The sequence below is a fragment of the Engraulis encrasicolus genome, chromosome 6 (assembly GCF_034702125.1).
Source record: "Engraulis encrasicolus isolate BLACKSEA-1 chromosome 6, IST_EnEncr_1.0, whole genome shotgun sequence".
Classification (NCBI taxonomy): domain Eukaryota; kingdom Metazoa; phylum Chordata; class Actinopteri; order Clupeiformes; family Engraulidae; genus Engraulis; species Engraulis encrasicolus.
In genome coordinates this window covers 39,155,384-39,170,420 of record NC_085862.1, presented here as the reverse complement: position 1 = coordinate 39,170,420, position 15,037 = coordinate 39,155,384, and the positions used below count along the sequence as shown (strand labels likewise).

Genomic DNA, 15,037 nt, shown 5'->3' with positions numbered 1-15,037 from the left:
AAAATCTACAATAGGCCTACAATACACGACACGTACAATACACCAAACTAATGTAAAGAAGCAGCATGATGTTGCAAGTGAACATCCGATAATGCTACAGGGTTGAGCAATCAGTGGCTACTATCATTACATGAATTCGAGGAGGAAATTAACTTTTAGAGAAATAATACAATGTTACAATATAATGTTACAATACATTGTTACTCGCATTCTTCACTCCCAAACAGAAATCAGAACACTCACCTGACTTCACTTCCACCGACGAAAAAAAGGAAAACACCGTGATCACTTCAGCCTTCGACCGAACTGTTTCTAGAAAATGTAACACCACTAGTCTGTGACAACTGTGGAATACGTTTGCTCCTCGTGGATGTGGTCGGTACACGTATTTACGCCGCAAGTGTATGGCAGATATTCGCCTTTTCTGACTTTTTCTTGACAAATCTTTGACAAGTTAAACTCCCTTCTCGGCACGGCTGGATCAAGAGGGACGACCTCTCACTATCGACAGACCGCATACATGGAATGGTGGGAAGGTTTCAGGACTTGGGCTGGTTACTTGATGTTTCCCATGTCCTGGGCGCCCTCTGTCTGTCAACGTTCCACTTCTTTCTTAGGGAAAAAGCATAGACATTCAAAATATTTACGCTGCATATAATTTAAGAATTTCCTGTGGTGTGACTATTTACCAAAATAATTTTACTTTATGGTTGTTTGTGAAAAATCAAGCAACAAAAATATTTGTGTTGGTTAAATGCATTAGGCCTACTTTGATAATTTACCTTAAAAGTTAAGCTCTTGATGAGGTTTTGTGAAAAATGAGATACACTGTAACTAAACTCATTTGAATGCCTGTTGGCAGTAGCCTACAACCTTATTACCCAACATCAGAGTTCAGCTACATTAAATTTGTATGAGAATATCATTGAGGAATGCTGATGTCAATTTGGAATTGTTTAAACCACAAGAGGGCGATCTACAACTACTTCTACGGCTCTGACTTCTACACACGTTATTTTCATCAGTTTTATAACTGATGTAGCCTATAGCAGAGCCCCAGGGCTCTGGCCTATAGTAGGCTATGAAATTTGGCACAGGTTTGATAAACAGCATCAAAGAGTCCTGTTGCTTATGAACTGTTGAGCACTTCTACCACACTTTGGTAAAATGACCTGTGGACTAATCCACTGGAAGAATGGGTGAACACAGCTGGGCATCACTGTTGAGCCCACCCAGAAAAAGGTTCTACAGATGCTGCAGTGATGCTTAAGTAGACCTGTAGTTACTGTCAAGGTAGTCAGTCTTATTTTGTTCACAGCTTAACAGTCAAAAGGTCTTTCTCAGAACTTTTGGTGGGCTACCCATTTACATTCTTTAAATATGGGTGGCCTAAGTCACTAAATGGAAATAATACATCTAAATTCACGTTCAGATTATATCAGATCAGCATGTAAAGCTTGTCTCATATACAGCGCAACCAGCAAGAAGGAAAGTGAACCGTTAATTTCAGGAAATGGTGAAGACCACAGGCTCCCCTCCACTAACAATTAAATTCAGTTTCAGTTTATTAGAGTGTAATATATCACAGAGAACATGGTCCCAAAAACACTGCAAAAAGTGGAGGGGGAAAGAACTTGTGGACACTCCTAGTACGTCTGGATAACTTGTTAGGCCCAGGGTCCAACTTCCTTACAAATGGCTAGAGAACTCAACCCGTCCCAGATTCAGAACCAGATCCAGAACCTACAGACGACTATACATTATTCTCAATATTGGCCCTGTCCTGACACAAAGATATCTGGCCAAGAACCACTAGGATCTTGACCCTTTGCCGCGTGTTTTAAGTAACAACTGACTGTAATAGAGCAAATTAGTTTCTTCCATTCTTGGTTAGCTGTTAGAAGTGGGCTCTTTCGCTGGGTCAAGCTGCGGTATATAGAAATCTTTCAAAAAATCTCGAGTAATTTGAGAGTTGCTTTACTGGCAAGGAGGCAGAAACTCGTATTGGGAACGGTTCTGACTATAAAACATTTTCACTTTATTGCTTAGAGAATACAGCTTACAGCTTTCAAGAAGGCATGTGTACACACTTTACCTAGAGATAACCAATCATCACAAGTTAAGAATTCACCACACATTCACAACGCAACTTTTACACATCGCACCGAGGGGAAAATGTTCCAATATCAAAACATTGTACAAAGTGAAAAATCACTAACCATGTTGTGTCTATGTGCATAAACTCAGGCGCAGTCTGCACCAAAGCCATTTATTTCTGTACAGAGGACAAACACTAACGGTATAATGTGGTTTTACTCTGTCTGGTAACTGAAGGGTTTTGAGCTTGCGTTCTGTCTTTGGTACTAGGGGTAAGACAAAGAAGTATCTTTTCATAGCAATACTGTACTGAGCGTTAGGAAAATAAAAGCCTCAACCTACTTTACACCTTGACTGAACTAAAATGATCCAAGAAAGACATGAATTTTCTTATGTTTAAAACAAATAAAACTCCGAATAGTTTTGGACATAACATCTGTATTATCCACTGAGCAAGACAAGAATACGGAGCTGTTCCTATAAAAAGGAGAGGAAAAAGAATACTGCCCCCCTCCCCAACCTCCAGAGCTCCTATTTTAGGAGCCGTTAAGATCCCCCCCAATTTTAGAAAATATTTCTTGCTGGACATTACAAAAATAACTGAGGAACAGTTATACAATCAACCTAAAACAGGCAGTACAACAGCTTAAACACTTAGACCGTTTTGTACCTGTTCAGCAAGGAACAGCCTGACGATTCCTCCAATCAGCGACCACTTCTATTGCAACCATGTGACATGACATGCACAAGCTTCACTTACACATTTTTACTAAACCGAATATGGTACCATTAGCCAATTGTTAAAAGTAGATAATATAACAAAAAACAAAACAAACAATCAAAAAGAAACTGCTGCTGTGCCGAGAAAGCTTACATCTGTATCTGGTTCGCCGGGTAAACAAGTAACACGGACACAATATCTCAAAGGGCCACGTGTACCATGCCCCCCCAAACAAGTGAAGTTTGTGTCTTAAAAAAGGAATCCATGTAGGTCTGCTCACTGCTCATTCTTTACCGAGAATGTCTCTTGTAGGTTGGGGGGTCCTCACCGAAGGGCTAAAAGCAGTTTTGGGGGGGATTTGAGGAGTTGGGGTTCGGCAGGGCAGGGGGCAGGTTGTCCCAAAACATTGCAGAGGTCTCTGCTTATCCAGGTATAGACGAAAGAAGGAGGAGAGAGACAGACAGACAGGTGTGCTGCCGTTATCTCATATCTCTCGTCGTCTTCTGGTCCTGCACCTGGTTGGCTTTTCACATGTCGTCCTCCTCGTCCTCGTCCTGGGAGGAGCCGGCCTGCTGGGCCGCGCTGGCCGACGCCGCTTCCAACTGGGCCTGCTGGGCAGCCTGCTGCATCTGGAGCCACTCCTGCTGCGCCAGCTCAGCCTGCTGCTGCCGTGCCTGCACACACACATGAACACACACGCGCACAAGAACACACACGCACGAGATCGCACGCGCGCACACGCACACGCACACACACACGAACAGACACATACACACGAGATTGAATTCATCAGTATGGCCTGGCTAAACGTAGTTGCGTGATGCTGCAACCCCTCCCCATCTCCGAGACAAATTTCTCCCTGGTGGAGACTAATAAGTTAACCTAACTTAACAGCCAAACATTTGAAAGAGACTTTAGCTGTACTGTAAGGAGGTAGTAGGGGTAATATGGATGTGTGTGATGATGGGTAAGAGTAGATACCATGCAAACATAATGCGGTCAAGGACAGCACTTGCCATAAGCACAACATTTTGGAAGACAGACAAAGTTAGACATGCATAATGTACATCCATAAGATGCATGGCCCACTATGCATGAAAGGTTGCAGTTATGAAAATGAGTAATGATGATTCTTACTTTTGCAAACAGTTCTTGTTGCTGACGTAGTAGCTCCTCTTCGGGAATGCCTAGATTTTCTAGGCGGGAGCTTGCCTTTCTTCTTTTCAGGGCTACCGTTTTACACTCCTGCAGAACATCTTTGACTTCAGCGATGTACGAGCCGAAGCCCAGGCTTTCGAGTGCTGAACGGGACGGGTCACAAAAAAGGAAAGTGCAAATAAACCATTAGAGCTAGCTCTTGTCACAGCTGGGGGCGTGTCCAATTTGGCACACCTTTTCAAAATGTCATTACAACTCGACTGCAACACAGTACAGTGTCAGTACATCATGTACGTGGCCTACAAAGCGTCAGTTCATACCGGCTACACAGTACACACAGCTGTAATCAGATCATAAGACGAAGCTGACGTGTAAGACAGATGTTAACCTTTCGGACTGGTTGACAGCAAGTGACCGATGGTCTTCGGGTACTCACCGTTAATAACGTGTTCAGGAGATATGGTCTTCTTCTCAGACTTGTTGCATATTTCATTGGCCTCCGAGGATATCAGATGAATAAATTCTGTACAACAATTAACCACAAGCTCCCTGGCATCGTTTGCAACCCGTACATTGGGCAGTGTCTCCTTTATCATTTTGTTGATGGCAGCCCTCGGAATGGTGAGGTCGTCATCGTTCCCTGATGATGAGGCCATCTTTCTAATACCGTTTTATCGAGAACGAAGTCACAAGAGAAAGACAATATAACAGCGAGATAACCTTAAAGACGTGTGGGAGGTTCTCTGCGGCCTTTAGACAATTTAGCTGGCTAGCAAGCTAAACTTAGCAACCGTTAATGCTTCGTGCAGTCACCGGCTTTTCAGAAAAACGCGTTTCACACGACTCAAACCCTTTTCTTCCACAGGAAACTACAGAAATGGAATGTGACAGAAGCCTAAAACAAAACTCGAAGCATGTGAAAGAGATCTAAAAACTTGCTTGCTAGCCAACCATAAGCTATGCTAGCTGACTTGCTAGCTAGCTTGCTATCCCTCCACTAGCACACAACGGCACTGATGGGCTCCGGCGCTTTTGTGGACATGGTTGTCTTGCAAGTTAATAAGTAAAAAGTCCTGCAGGTTGCATTTTCGTGCTTCGTCTTAAAAGAAACAGTATTACTCAAAACGTGCGTGGTCTTGATAAAGACACTTAACTGCACTTCTGGCACTACATAAAACATTTAATTCATTACTTCCATGATGTGAGGCCAAACAGCGTTGGCGAGCTCTCCCCCGGAAACAGTCCCACAATGCACAACGCGATCCACTACCCGACGTGATGATGGGCGTTCTCCAAAGTCTCCGCCCCAACACAAGTCTATCATCCCATGTGTGGTGTTTGCAAACTGTTTGGGTCCAAGCAAAGAAAATGGAATCTTGTACAAGAACGACAACTAGCTGGTGTGGCCAGGAGTGGCACTGCAGCTATGTTATCGCAGCCAAGTAAATAATGAATGGGTGCCAATGGGGCTGTACGCTTCTCTTAGAACTATCTGCCCGTGTGATTTTTTCCCTGGAAACAATGAAGTCGCGTTCGATAGATATGAGTAAGTGAAAGCATTTGCCGACACGTTTGCATCTTGTCAAGTGTTAGATTCGTGAAAATGACCCTTATTTCAACTATAGCAATGACATAACACGTGACAATCGACTTTACGGCATACGCCATTTGTTTTGTAGTTTTAAGTCTGACTTCAGATGTCGATGTGTTTAAAGTTATGTTAGGATTGTTGCGGACACCTGTTATTTATTGCATTTAAGGTGGTGGAAAAGCGGCATGTGTACATGGGGTAAAGGAAATGACTGCGCTCATCCTTAAGAATTTGGGCACCTTCAATTAACATGTTGGACGGTGGTGGGGGTTGAGGTGTGTGACCGTAGATGTCTCTGCTAGGAGGATCAGTCAGAGTACGTCTCTCGTCAGCTCTGGTCGCGAATAGTCGCAGAGATTCCTCAGCCAGCAGGTATTAGCCGAATGCTAGCGTGTTGCAGGACAAAACTAACACGTCTTTGGGAGAACAAAGCCATGTCAGGAACCTTTAACTTCACTTCTAATACAACTTCCATGATAAGGTACAGAATGTGCACACATCTTTACAAACCAGAGAACAGAATCGTCACAAATCCCTGCTGAGCCATTTAGCCCAATAGGCTCCCATTCATCTTTTACTTGGCTGCGTGCGCCAGCGGGGCTATAATGGGAGCCAATGAGAGACGGCTATCTCATAGCTTAGAACATTTCTGGTCCAAGTTAGAGAAGGTGGAGACAGCAACCTCACCTATTTTTCATCAACTTCTGGGGCTCATTAGTCAATCAGGTGGACTATATAAGAGTTGGCTAGTTGTTTTTGACCTAAAAAGTTGAGGTCAAAGGGTTAGGTAGGCTACTCTTTCTTTGCCTCTTAGGCTACTTGTGTTATAGGCTTGTCAGTTCTTCTGGTGAAAGATTTAGAAAATGTGGTGTTGGCTAAGGAATTGAAAAGAGTAGGTGCAAGGATGGGTTACTGCACGGGGCTACCGGCCCCAGGCCCAGGGGCCCAAGAGCCAAATGGGGGCCCTGAAGCCCAAGCTTCCATGCATCAAAAACACTTCATTATTGGTCTATATTAGTTATGTTCTCATATTGTGTTAAAAATGCACTTATAACTACCGTTTTCTTTTCTTTTTTTTCCTCGGGGAGAAACCCCCAAACCCCCAAAAGCTAAACACCCAAACCTCGCCATTCCATGGAAAGGGGTGCTTTCTTCTTGGCTGACCCTGGGGCCAATGAAATCATAATACCTTCTTGAGTAGGTAGGCCTATCTGAAGGCTACAGAAACTGATGGTAGCCAAGCTCTGCTCAAGACTCAATACACCTCTAAATGTGTACTTAATTACCTTTTTCTCGATCTAAACGCCACGAATGGGACAAGGCTGGGTTGTGTTGACCAGCATCCCAGAGACAGTAAAGGACCATTTGGTAATTTCAGATAGGTACAAAATTGTTTAATGTTTTAGCATGCCATGCGTCTACTTTCTTCACTTTTAGGTCGTCTGTGTGCTGATGACTCCTTGATTTTATGTTTCAAATAAATCGGACCAGGGCTGCATTTCCCAAAAACTCTTAAGTAGGCTAGTACTTAAGTATGAGGGGCAACCTAGGCAATATAGCAGACCGCTGAAAGTTTATGCTTACAATAATTTTATAGGCCCACATACAATATTTTTTTCTCGTGCAATTAAAATGCTTGTGCAAAGTGCATGTGCTAGGTAAAATAGTTTATGTAAACTTAAATAATGATGTGAGACCTATTCTGATATATTGCCTTGGTGGCCCCTCATACAGTACTTAAGTACTACTTAGGCTTAAGTAGCCTACTACTTAATGTTTTTTGGGAAACGCAGCCCTGGACAGCCATAGCCATGTAGCCTACCCAATGTCTTTCATAAGGGGTTGATGGCCTCCATTGATGGGTAATTTAATGGTAGGTAATTTCATTTGATTGTTTTGATTGATTGATTGTTTTAATTGGTTAATTAAATTATTTGACTTGCTGACGAATGAAACCTTGTTGAACTGCTTTTGATGGGACACCAAACCCCCAGAACCTTCAGGTTGAATTAGGGATGCAAATTATCAATTAATTCATTAATCATTAGTTGATAGCCTTATCGATCGACTTACAATTAATTGATAAGCGGCGTTTTCCCCCCGAAATCTCAATGTTTCTCGAAAAAAACTAACTAAATCTAAAAAAATTAAATAAAAAATTGAGATAAAATACCACATTTAAATTAATTATATTTCAATTCTTTAATCCAAAGGTGATTTAAATATTCCCACTATTCGCACCCCTCTTCACACACACTCTTCACATGCCCATTTCACCTGGGTCTCTTGTCAGTTGAATTGTCAATTAATTGCGATGAATGTTTTTTAATCGATTAACGCATTGATCGATTAAAGTCGATTAATCGATTAATCGTTTGCATCCCTAGGTTGAATTGCTGCTTTCATTGTCACTTTTTTTAATTACTCTTAAGCTTTTCATAGCACAGCTGTGACATTCTGCTGAAATTCTGAGCTCTTCAACCACTATGTCATTTCAACCACCTCTTCAACCAATATGCCACTTGAACCACATCTTTATCCACTGTGTCATTTTGGGCTGTTCCATCAAATTCTCGGTGTTCTCTCCATTGCTTTGACTGTAGTGACTTTCCATATTGGGTCCATGTTCAGTTCTGCTGACACTGGGGTGTGTGTGTGTGTGTGTGTGTGTGTGTGTGTGTGTGTGTGTGTGTGTGTGTGTGTGTGTGTGTGTGTGGGTGTGTGTGTGTACCTGATAAAAATTGACCGCTTCTTAAGCCAACAAGCGAGACATATGACAAAAGTGACCTAAAATGGTCCTAGCTGCTTTTGAAAGGTTCGGCTACCAATTAAGTGTGTATGTGGATTGTGGAATATGGTTCTGTGTTAAACTCTTAGACCAATTAAACACTAATTTAAGGCACGTTTTAGTTTCATGGAATACAATTATTTGTTTTCTGTATCTGACATGCATCTCTGCAAAAGGTAAAATTTGTTGAACAATATAAGCTATTTGCATGATGCTGTAGTTTCATGCAGGTACAGGGTTTGCAGAAAGTCAGGGATATTTGGCGTTTGATAAAATATGAGAGTATAAATAAGTAACAGCTACTGTGAATATGCTTCAAGATTAGGTTGAGGATGTGGCCCAACACGCTAAGCCCCCCATATCTGGGCTTGCATGCCCATGGGGACACGGGTTCGTGTCCGGCCTAAGTCATATCCCAATCCTACCCCATCTCTCTCTCCCGCTGTTTCCTGTCTCCATCTTCGAGTGTCTGAATAAAGGCTAAAATGCCCAAAAAGAAATATACAAAAAAAGAGATTAGGTTGAGGATGAGGATTTATGCAAGGCTGACCTGGTGAACCAGACTAAATGTGAGAACAACCTCACCAGGAAGATATATTTTTGGCCACTAGGCGGGTTGGTTCAGTTTACAAGATGATTTCAAGGCTATTTTTTGTGTTCATCCTAACCGTTCAGCTGAAAGCCAAATAAAACAGCCAATAAAACAGTTTGTGAACACTGTATAAGTAGTCGATGGATACATGGACAGACCATTTAAGATGGTCATTTTATTACAATGACTAAGATTATCTTAGACCAGTAGTTTTTAAAGTGGGGTCCAGGTATCCCTGGAGGACCGTGAGGGGGTGTTAGGGGGCTTGGCTGGAATCTACTGGTAACTTGGGGGCCTTGCCATGGTTAAGTTTGGGAACCTCTGTCTTAGACTATAAAGCTGAAGATAATACCCTTACACAAGGGCTCGGTTTACACTCATCCTTCGTCTGAGAAGAGAGGCCTTGGCCGTGAAGGTGTACGTTATAAGCTTCTCCCCCTGCTGTTTATTATCCTAATGCTATCAAGACCTTTGTTGACCCTCATGAAATCTTAACCATTCATTACCCCGGGTTGGTGTAGAATCTTTACTGAATACAATACAATGGACTGCAACATTATGTCTCGAAAAAAGTTAAAGCAAATAATTTGTTTGTATTTTTTAAAACATTTTTGGGGAGTGAAGGAACACCGGAGGTAAAACAGACATGAGACAATAACTCAAAGAAGATCTCGGAGGAAGGAAAAGTACTTTCACGTAGGTGGTGGTGATTCTGTCCATGACCACCTCGTACTCTGTGGTTTACTTTTGCATTCATACGCATTTCATTTCCTCTTTGGTTGAGAAACACAAGATGTGAAACAGTACCTGAAAAAAGTTACATTCTTCTCTAGAAAATTATTCATCAGCAAATGGAAAGGAGATCCTCTGAAATAGAGCTTCCTGTGGATATACTGTAAATGGATGTGTAAAAGTAGCATGAGCAAGCAGGGCCGTAAACATTTTCAAATACCGAGGTCAAATACTGTGTGCTGTACATGCATACTGTACATTTAGAATGCTTCAAACTCTTCAGTCAAACTCTTAAGTTTGTTTCCATTAATCACTGCCTTGAGGATAAATGGGGGTGGTGTATACAGACAGAATTTATCTTTGTTGATCATATATCGATTTTCATCACAGATACATTTTACATTACGGAAAAAAATACAGAGGACATGACCTCTGTGTCCTCAATGGTCTTGTGGAAGATTACATGTTGCTTTAAAGGAGAACACACAGTATTGCTCATGTTACCCATGAATTGTCATTACCCCCAATTCAAAAGTTACACCTTTACACAGCAATGCCTTTAGGAATGATATTTGGAGTATTTTAAGACATGCACTATTTCCCAATGTCAAGTGTATGAGCCTTGGCAGTGTGTCAGCCTAATTAGTCACGCCCAGTCGCACCCTAATTAGTCACTCCGCAGAGTTCACCAAAGAGTATCCAGTCACTGGGCATGATTACGAAGGCTGATACACTTCGAAGGACGCACACTAGACTTTGAGAAATGCCCATGATACAAAATGTAAACCATGCTCCCATGAGAAAGGTCAGGATCTTGGAAAGGGCTGAGCAAAAAAAAATCTGTGTTGTGAGGTACTGAGAAGTCAAGTGTAGCATAAACAAAACAACTGCATGTTGAAATTGGCAGGAATTGTCCTTTAAGTTGGGAGGAGGGTGGTGGCCTCCGACTAAGCACTGGTCCAGTCCAAAAGCGTAACCCAAGGAGCAATTATGATTTATTCTCCTCTTTCTCTAGAGAGAAGCTCTTGCGACTCCTCCAGCGCAGTAGCTTCACGAAGTTCAGGCTGGCATTGAACACCTTGTCGTGCTCAAACACCGCCTTGTAGAAGGTATCGATGGGCAGGTCACCGTCAGGGTCGGCGTACTTCAGGGTGGTCATGGGAGTGTACATGGTGTTTGTCTGGTGGCGGAAAGGTGGGTTGTCCATGGTGATGATTTTGAGTGTGTGCTGGAAATAGAATAATAGTAGATAGAAGAAGCACAATGAGTATGCTTCTGTAGACAGCAAAGTTGATGCAGACAAGATTGAAATTTGAAGACGTTGGGTTTTTTTTTTTTAGCTACAAATGACTCAGTGGTTGAACATCACTCTGTAAAGTATCAAGCATACCTCTGCTATGTCCTCAGGGGTCTGTCCCAAGCTCTCAAAGATCGACGCATAGTTCTTCAGGTAGATGTTGGTGAACATGTCAGCTGTCACCTTGTCTGCTTTGGACAGGTCTAAATTGCTCCCTTCCTCGAAGACCTTGCGTTCAAATTCTGTGATGACTGGGCCCGGCTCAATGAGCGATATACTTCACCAGAGAAAAAAAAACACATCATGGATTAGCAGTCATCTGTAAAGGCAATGCCTTGTTAATTCTGTTACTATTATTAGGTGCAGACCCTTGTCTCTCTCTCTCTCTCTCTCACACACACACACACACAACTGGTCCTGTGAGCTGCTTAATACCCTTTTATTAAAAACTGCACAGGCTGCAATTTTAACTTAAGCCTTTGTCGAACAGGAGGTGAGGGGAGCTTTTTAGCAAATCCTTGAAGGAGATCCATAATGAATGAAGATAGTCTCCCAGGGGCTATATTGTGTTATTAGCCGATATGAGAGCGCACCCATGTAGGCCTATAAATCCTACCTGATGGCAGGGTATGATGGCCCTTCTGTTGGATATGGCATTTAGGGGATGCATGGGGAATTGAAGACATTTTTTATAACTCAGCTGTAGCTGTCCCAGTGTAGTTCATCAAAGTACAAGGGAGAAATATGGCATCCTTATGTCCCAGATAGGAGGGAGGTGCATGCAAGCAGGGGCGTTGCAGCAAACTGTGGGCCCTATCTATCATCAGCTTCAGTGGACCCCTCTAGCCATACAGCTACATAAATCGGACTGTGTGTGGGCCCCTTATTATATACATGGGGCCCTGGTGACTCAGTCACACTTAAACCCGCTGTACGACACCCCTGGGTTCATGCACAAGCCTGAATAAGCCACACCCTATCAGTATCCCTTGACTCCCCTCCCCAGATGGTACACAAATGACAGCACAGCATAGGGATTTATGATTTATCGTATGGCCAGCTAGCCACAGTGGATGAAAATATGCTGGGCATCATATAACGACATGGAAGTAACTATTTCCTGCCACTAAAGCTATATCTGTTTTAGCCATTTATTTTTTTATATATAGCTTATTCCATAAGGCTCAGTGCTGTACCACATTTATGGCGATGGTAATGAAACAGGGAATTGAAATGCGGTTAAACATACATCCTGTGGTCAATACGAAGGCTTCTACTTACTTCAGATTAAATCTCATTGCTTGGACGGCGAGACTCTCACAGAATCCCTCACAAGCGAATTTTGAGGCAGCATAGACATCATTGAACAGAATGCCTGGGACAAAAAAAGTACATTAAACTGTTAAATCAATGCCACCGTAGACTAGTGCTGAGCTCAGGGCATGATTCGAAGTGCAAAATGCAAACCTATGCAAGTATGTCAGACTTTAAATCATGTGACTATATTCATCAGTATTTATATTTTGATTCTGTAGCAGTAAGACACACTTGCAGAGATCATGTGATAAAGAAACTAAGCGTAGGCTAATTGAATGAGCAATGTGCATAAAGCTGTGTCCTAAAAAAATCGGATGATCAATTCAATACTTTTTGTACTTTATCCAAAAAGAAATAAGTTCTTCTGAGTTACAATGTATAGTATCATTGTTATGTTGTAAAAACCTTTCATCAGGGTTTTTGGTTGTGGCACATGTGGTATTATATTAACATCTTAGCCTTACCTTGGATGCCCATAACGCTGCTTATGACCACAATATGGCCTTTCTTCCTCTTCTTCATGTCTGGCAGAACTTCTTTGAGGAGTCGAACCAGTCCAAAGAAGTTGGTGTCCATGACCCTGTCCATCTCCTCTATGCTCTGGCACTCTATTGGTCCGATCAGGCCCATCCCAGCATTGCTGACTGCACAAGAGGAGGGAAATCATTAACAAGGTGCATTAAAACATTTTCCACACGGATTTACATTTTGTCGTGGCAGCAGGTGAGGCCACCGCCGCAACTTCATTTTTTGCCCTCACATCTTCTGAATGCTAATAGCCTCTGGCTGTACTGATCTCATTTATACTCTGCTACTCTTCAACCAAGTCTTTGAGTTTTAGCTTAAGGCCTATGGGTTGATTTGTTCTTTCATTCATTCCACTAAAACCTATTGAAAGTAACCAGGGCGCCAGAATGGGGGATCCGTTTCAGAATATCAATGGAGTTACAAATCACACACTGAAAATTACCATTTATACAGTATACAGTGTAAATGGAATTTGAACTTCAACATGAACTTGAATTTGAGGATACCCCCTGGCCACCCTGAGGGGCCGTGTTCCCTAAGCTCTGGTCCTAGAGGAAATACTGTTGAATAATTACCTCCGCCAAGGAGATTATGTTTTCGGTCGTGTTGGTTTGTCTGTCTATTTGTTTATTTGTCTGTTTGTCTGTCTGTTTTTTTCAGCAGGATAACTCATAAAATCATGAACGGATTTGGTTGAAATTTTGTGGAGTAGTTGGAAATGAACAAGTGATTAAATTGTGGCGGCGAACTGGATAACGATGAGGATTCAGGATTTTTTTTAAAGGTTCTACACACCATTGCGGATAAGGAGAATTTTTACATTCCAGTTTCTAACCCCCACAAAAACAAAACAGACAGACCTGAACAAAACTAGGGTGTTGCATAGTCAAATGTTCTATCAAACAGCTTCATTGGCGGAGGTCTGCACTCTCTGAGTGCATTTCTAGTTAGTTATTTTTTTTCTTTTCTATGATAACTGATGTCTCTGATGCCCCTGCTGCCAGTACCTGATGATAGTGTGATTTTTAATAATATGATATTTCTGAACATGGCTGGTAAATAAATAATCACAAATCCAAGGTCTAGGTCACACCTGTGCCTTTACACCTGTGCCTGTAGATAGTACGTGTGTGCATGCATGTTCGTGTGTGTGTGTGTGTGCATGCATGTTCGTGTGTGTGTGTGTGTGTGTGTGTGTGTGTGTGTGTGTGTTCCGTGTCCATGTATCTTACTGAGAATGTCAACTTTGCGCATGGGCAGGCTGTCCACACACTTCTTGATGGACTCCTCGTCACACACGTCCAGCTGCTTGATCTCCAGCGTCCTGCCCAGAGTCTTGCCAGCCGCCTCCACCAAGGCCTCACCCCTGGCCAGGTTCCTCATCGTGGCATACACTGGAAGCCACAGACACAACGACAACATTAGCTCAAATCTTCACGTTTCTTTTGTTTCAGACATGTAAATGTTTTTATCTTTTACCTGACATGTTTTGACGGTGAGACTTCGGAAGAAAAAAAAAAGTCTTTTTTTAATGATAATATCGGGTAAGCCTACTCATAGGAGGGAGCCAGTAATATCCCATACATTGGAATACCATATGTAAAGGTTTCACACATATCTTTCCACACAAAAGGTTAAAACCTCACAAACAACTACGTTCTACAGTATGCGCAGAGGGATGTCATCTTTGCAGATGGCATTCTTACCCATGAACCTCTTCTTCTCATCCTTGGCTATGCGGACTGCCAACGCCAGGCCAATGCCAGAGGAGCAGCCAGTGATGAGGACAACCTTCTGGCTCATTGCAGCTTCACAAAAGCCGTGGGGCTCCTTCCAAAAACAGGAAAAACTCGGGGCAGCAGGGCTCAAAGGGAAGCGGTGAACATGTGCACGGAGAGACTGGAAGCAGACGGACAAGACTCTCAGACTGACTCAGTTTAATCCGCCAGCGTTCGCCAGTGTCAGCAACAAGTGTGATGAACCTGCTTACTTAACCGTGAAGCGGCTGAGCCCTGCACCTGTTTATGCAACCCCACTCCCTGTGTCTCAGTGGTGGGTACGTGTGTGGGGGCACATGTACTGGTCAGGAGTTGGCCATGAAAACATGTACTTGACAGTCCAACCCCCCCCCCCCCCCCACCCCAACCTTGCATTGTTAGCAAGAGTGAATGTGGATGCTCATGTAACATCAGATTATGTAATGTGTAATGCTGTGT

The 15,037-nt window shown here is 42.7% G+C and overlaps 3 protein-coding genes across 4 annotated transcripts in view; all 3 read right to left on the bottom strand.

The window, feature by feature from the left end:
* gng12b (guanine nucleotide binding protein (G protein), gamma 12b) overlaps positions 1–580 on the bottom strand; it is a 93,623-nt gene extending 93,043 nt beyond the window's left edge. The window contains exon 1 of the mRNA XM_063201585.1: positions 244–580. The gene's annotated coding sequence lies outside the window, so the exon portion shown is untranslated. The remainder of the gene's footprint in view (positions 1–243) is intronic.
* A 1,397-nt stretch (positions 581–1,977) lies between these two features.
* Positions 1,978–5,303, bottom strand: dr1 (down-regulator of transcription 1). 2 transcript variants are annotated; one of them, XM_063201584.1, is made up of 4 exons: positions 5,169–5,303; positions 4,413–4,636; positions 3,956–4,119; positions 1,978–3,492 (listed from the first exon to the last, which is right to left on the bottom strand). In XM_063201584.1, exons 2-4 carry the CDS (start codon positions 4,630–4,632, stop codon positions 3,346–3,348), a joined length of 531 nt encoding a protein of 176 aa, XP_063057654.1. In that variant the 5' UTR covers positions 4,633–4,636; positions 5,169–5,303; the 3' UTR covers positions 1,978–3,345. The 2 variants fall into 2 exon arrangements, with proteins under 2 accessions (XP_063057654.1, XP_063057653.1); XM_063201583.1 differs by having other exon boundaries at positions 4,413–5,302.
* A 3,872-nt stretch (positions 5,304–9,175) lies between these two features.
* On the bottom strand, positions 9,176–15,037 carry zgc:109982 (uncharacterized protein LOC553564 homolog). Its single transcript, XM_063201582.1, has 6 exons — positions 14,528–15,037; positions 14,054–14,215; positions 12,758–12,937; positions 12,258–12,351; positions 11,070–11,253; positions 9,176–10,907 (listed from the first exon to the last, which is right to left on the bottom strand). The coding sequence occupies exons 1-6, from the start codon at positions 14,622–14,624 to the stop codon at positions 10,668–10,670; spliced, it is 957 nt and encodes a 318-aa protein (XP_063057652.1). The 5' UTR covers positions 14,625–15,037; the 3' UTR covers positions 9,176–10,667.